This window comes from Poecilia reticulata, linkage group LG13 (genome assembly GCF_000633615.1).
Source record: "Poecilia reticulata strain Guanapo linkage group LG13, Guppy_female_1.0+MT, whole genome shotgun sequence".
Lineage (NCBI taxonomy): Eukaryota > Metazoa > Chordata > Actinopteri > Cyprinodontiformes > Poeciliidae > Poecilia > Poecilia reticulata.
The window spans coordinates 6791164-6796247 of record NC_024343.1 but is presented as its reverse complement, the minus strand read 5'-3'; the positions used below and the strand labels follow the sequence as shown (position 1 = coordinate 6796247).

Sequence of the window (5084 nt, the reverse complement as noted above, 5' to 3'; positions counted from 1 at the left end):
TGTTAAAAACCTACACAGGTGAAAAAGTGTCACCAAAGGGGAAACTTAAAGTGGATGTGGTCTATGGTGACCAAAAACACAAGCTAGGCCTCTATGTATTGAAAACCACAGGCCCAGCGTTACTAGGGCTTGAATGGCTGAGAAGAATTCAGCTCGACTGGCATGCAATAAAAGCCCTGAATATCTCAACAGGCCTCAAGAGCTCTACCAGTAGGCCTGAGCAAAGATTGTCACAGTTATTGGAGGCTAATGCACACATGTTCGAGAAAGGCATTGGTAAACTAAAACACCTAAAAGCAAAAATTGAACTTGACAAAGATGCCAACCCAAGATTCCACAAGGCACGCCCGGTGCCGCATGCCCTACGTCCCAAGATAGACACTGAACTGCAAAGCTTAGAGGCATCCGGGATTCTCTCAAAAGTTGACTTGAGTGACTGGGCTACGCCCATTGTTCCTGTGATGAAGAAAGGTAAAGGTGAAGTGCATATATGTGGGGACTTCAAAGTGAGCATCAATCCGGTGCTGCGCACGGTGCAGTACCCCCTTCCACGAATAGAGGACATCTTCTCATCCTTGGCTGGTGGGGAGAAGTTTTCAAAGATTGACTTGTCACAAGCCTATCTCCAGATGGAAGTRGAGGAGTCAAGCAAAAAGTTCCTAACCATYAACACTCATAAGGGACTTTACCAATACAATCGTCTTGTGTTTGGTGTTGCTTCAGCCCCAGCCATCTGGCAAAGGGCTATGGATCAGGTGCTCCAGGACATACCTGGAACACAGTGCTACCTGGATGATATTATCATAACAGAAAAGATGATGATGATCACTTTCAAAACCTGAGCAAAGTACTCACCAGGCTGAATGAGTATGGCCTATGGGCAAAGAGAGAGAAATGTGATTTTTTCAAAAGTGAAATCTCATACTGCGGACATGTCATTGACGAGCACGGCTTGCACAAGTCACAACAGAAAATTGAGGCAGGGCTGAAAGCACCTAAACCTGAAAATGTGTCACAACTCAGATCGTATCTGGGTCTCGTCAACTATTACCACAAGTTTCTGCCAAACCTTGCCTCAGTGCTGTATCCACTAAATGCGCTGCCTCAGACATGAGTGGAATGGCATTGGTCAGAAAAATGTGAAATGGTATTCACAGAAACAAGGAGACTAATAACATCTGACAAGCTACTTGCCCACTATGATCCATCCAGACCCATCCGTCTAGCATGTGATGCGTCCCCGTATGGCATCGGCGCAGTCCTGTCGCACACAATGGATAATGGACTTGAACGCCCAATTGCATTTGCTTCAAGGTCTCTGTCAAGTGCCGTAAGCAATTATGCATAGATAGACAGGGAGGCTCTTAGCCTATTATGGGGCATCAAAAAGTTCCACCATTACCTCTATGGCCGAAGGTTTACCTTAGTGACTGATCATCAGCCCCTAGTATCAATATTCAATCCACGAAAAGGAGTCCCAGTGATGTCAGCTGCGCGACTACAGCGATGGGCCCTGTTCTTAGGAGCACACTCGTATGACATTGAGTTCAAGGGGACTAAACAACATTGCAATGCTGATGGTTTGTCACGCCTCCCACTGTCAACGTCTGTGGAGAATCCACCATCAACAGGTGACCCGGCAGAAATGTTCCACACAACACTGGCAGACCAACTGCCAGTTACAAATGTCATGATACGAAAAGAAACGCGAAATGACTCAACACTTTCCAAGTCAGTCTGCCAGGGAACCTTGATGTGTGGATCACGTGTGGTAGTGCCCTCCAAGCTTCGCACCAGTCTGCATGAGGCTCACATAGGTACAGTGAAGATGAAAAGTCTGGCCCGAAGCTACGTATGGTGGCCAGGGATAGATAAACAGATTGAGGACATCACCAAAACCTGCCCAGGATGCCTAAGCGTTCAAAACACACCACCACAGGCTCCCCTACATCCGTGGGAATGGCCGTCTGCACCCTGGCAGAGAGTGCACATTGATTTTGCTGGTTCGTTCATGAACTCTATGTTTCTCATATCTGTGGAGGCTCACTCTAAATGGTCAGAAGTAGTCCCAATGAAATCAACAACATCAGAAAAGACTATCTCTGTCCTGAGAACCATCTTCGCCAGGAATGGCCTGCTTGAGCAAATTGTGAGAGACAATGGCCAACAGTATACTTCTGAAGAATTCCAAGACTTCATGAAAAAGAATGGTATCAAGCATTTCAAGTCAGCACCTCACCATCCGGCAACAAACGGGTCAGCAGAACGGTTCGTACAAACATTCAAAAAGTCAATAAAAGCAATGACAAACAAAGACATCTCTCTTCAACACAAAATTGACAATTTCCTCGTGGTGTACCGCAATTCTGTCCATGCAACAACTAATCAGACACCTGCAATGCTGTTTATGAACAGACAGCTCAGATCTCGCATTGACCTTCTAAAGCTAAACCTGAGGAGAGAAGTGCAGAACAAACAGTTCAGCAGCTTTTCGGGTGAACCGCCAAGGAGCTTCGATGTGGGACAGCAGGTCCTGGCACGTGACTACCGAGGAGAAAAGTGGACGCCTGGAAAGATAACCACTAGGAGCAGCCCCCTGATGTACGAGGTGGACACTGGAGAGCATACCTGGAGACGTCATGTGAATCAGCTGTTGAATGCTCAACCAAAGACACCGGAGCAACCAGCACGTCCACCTGATCCTGAGACCAACTCTGAACTCAGTACAGTAACACCTACAGTTGCAGAGGAAGTGCCCCCCACCGAGAGCACTCCACAGGTTCCTAGGCGTAACCCTGAGCGACTCAGGGCACCCCCGAAAAGATTGGATTTATGATTTTCTCTTATGGGACTTTTGGACTTTAAAAAAAACCCAAAAGTTTCAATATTTGTCAACTGAATGACAAATTATGTTTAACTCTTTGGCAATGTTATGTGTTGTTTTAGTTACGTGGCATTGATCTAAAAGGGGAGGAGTGTAGTATATAAAGCGGATCTATTTACTTCAGCGGAACCACTCCCCTAGCTACTGAGTTACCTAGAGGTTATCAGCCGGTGTATTGATTTGTGTAACGTTGTAACGAAAATAAAGAAACATTGTAACCGTCACATTCATGTCACTTTCAAGTTGAATTCTTCTTTTAAATATACTATGTTGGAGTAAAGACATAACAGGCCCCAAACCCAAATGCCTGCTGGTCCTTCTCCAGGCCCCTGAACTTATCTATGTGGACTGACCCACATTACTTCCTGTCTAAATTTAGAAAAGAAATAAGAAAATACTAAAACAAAAAAATAAATAAAATCAACAATTATCAACCTACAAATAAACTATGTAAATAATAAAAAAAATAGAATTTTAAGAATAAAGTAACAAAATTCAAATGGATAATGAAATAAAAAAAAATAGCTCCAACAACTTTTATTCTGCCTTTTCTCGCTCTGTGTGTCGCTTTACGCGGACCCGTTGCCATGGCAACCGACAGACAACAGCTCAACGAGCACACAGAGCAGAGATTACCGATCAGGGGAATCAACACCAAAAAACAAACATTTCCCACACAAAAAAGTAGCAGAAACACTAAAACAGAACATCGAGTCTGTTACATTATGCTGTCAGGCTTAATGTCTATATTTGGATTATTAATAAGTTTTCACCTGCTGATTTAATAAACAGCTGCTCTACTGATGACGTGGTGGCGGGTTGACCTGTTTTAGTGCCAACGGAACCAAAACACACCGAACTGCGCAGCACATGCTAAGGTTATCAAAGTCAGTAGCAGGCTAACAGTTAGGCTAGTATAACTGACCCACTGCTCACTTGTTCAATCTTTTCTTTAAATTAAAAGTTTTCCTCACCTGTGAAATCTGAAGCCCTTATTACCATTATCTATGGTTGAATTAACTACTAAACATTGTGTCCGTTGTTCTGATTCTTTGTACTATTCTGATTGTAGTATTTTCCTGACCACCGATATTCCTGACTCAATGGACAGCAATGGCGCATGTGTGACTTACGATAAATCACATAATGTCCAGTCCAGTAACATATACATCTATCAATGCTGCTGCCTCGCGCTCTGTCCTTCTCTCGCACTTCCCGCTACTTAGCAGTAGGTGTCAGGTTACATTGTGTTGCATTCAATGTTGTCGGGGAAAAAAGAATATCATGCGCTCAATGTCCGATTTGCCATAACTATTTATTGAATTCATTGTCGCTAGCTGGGGTGGCAACAGGGGTGGCGAGGCTCTAGTTTGGGGTGGCAACTGCCACCCCTGCCATCCCGCTAGATCCGCCCCTGTGTGCCTGGAACACCTCACCAGGAAGGTGAGGATGCCCAACCAGATGTCCAATGCACCACAACTGGTTTGGACATCGGATGTTCTAGTCACAAATAAAAAAAACTGATTTGTTTTTGCACTTTAGACACTTTTCAGAAATGTCTTTTTGCTTCCTGCTTCTTGAAGTTGTCAGTCCGCTTCAGCACGGCATGTAAACATTTAATGATATAACAAGCAGCACCATGTAGTTTTTAAAAAATGAACCGCATTGGATTTAGAGACTCAAACCCTTTTAGGACTTTACTCTTGCCTTTTCCCTTCGATGAGACTGCTGGCTCTGGGCAGTCATCTGAATCTGAAACCTTTGCCAGCTCCCCTCCATGATTCTCACACCTGATCCTTCCCAAATCTTCTCTTCAGCTTTTCTTTTTCACTCCCGTTCCTCTTTCCCATTCCTTTCCCTCGGGCTTTCTGGCCAAGCAGATCACTTCCCCGGCTCCTGGTGCCCTGGCCAGGCCCTGTCTGTTTTCATTCCTCTCCTGGAGGACAAGTAATTTAGGGGAGAGAGAGGGAGAGCAGATGACCAATGGCTCCTGACCTTTTCTCCCTCGATTTAACTCCTCGCTGCCATGCCCACTGAATGTGGCAATCAAGCAAGCCAGAAGTGACACCCTCATCTGAGCATGGTCTGGCCTTGCACACAATCACTGTGTCACTTTCCATTTATATGTAGGGCCGTGGGCTAGTGGTAGTGCTCACATTGCGTGTAGTGAGAAAGCAGGTGGCCAAGCCGTGTGCTGGGT

The 5084-nt window shown here is 45.0% G+C and overlaps 1 protein-coding gene across 1 annotated transcript in view; it reads left to right on the top strand.

Moving 5' to 3' along the window:
- The window catches only part of LOC103474359 (uncharacterized protein K02A2.6-like), a 4085-nt gene extending 2971 nt beyond the window's left edge, over positions 1 to 1114 (top strand). Inside the window, 2 exon segments of the mRNA XM_008425243.1 lie at positions 193 to 807; positions 810 to 1114. Coding sequence (XP_008423465.1) covers positions 193 to 807; positions 810 to 1114 — 920 coding nt within the window.
- The last annotated feature ends 3970 nt before the right edge of the window (positions 1115 to 5084 follow it).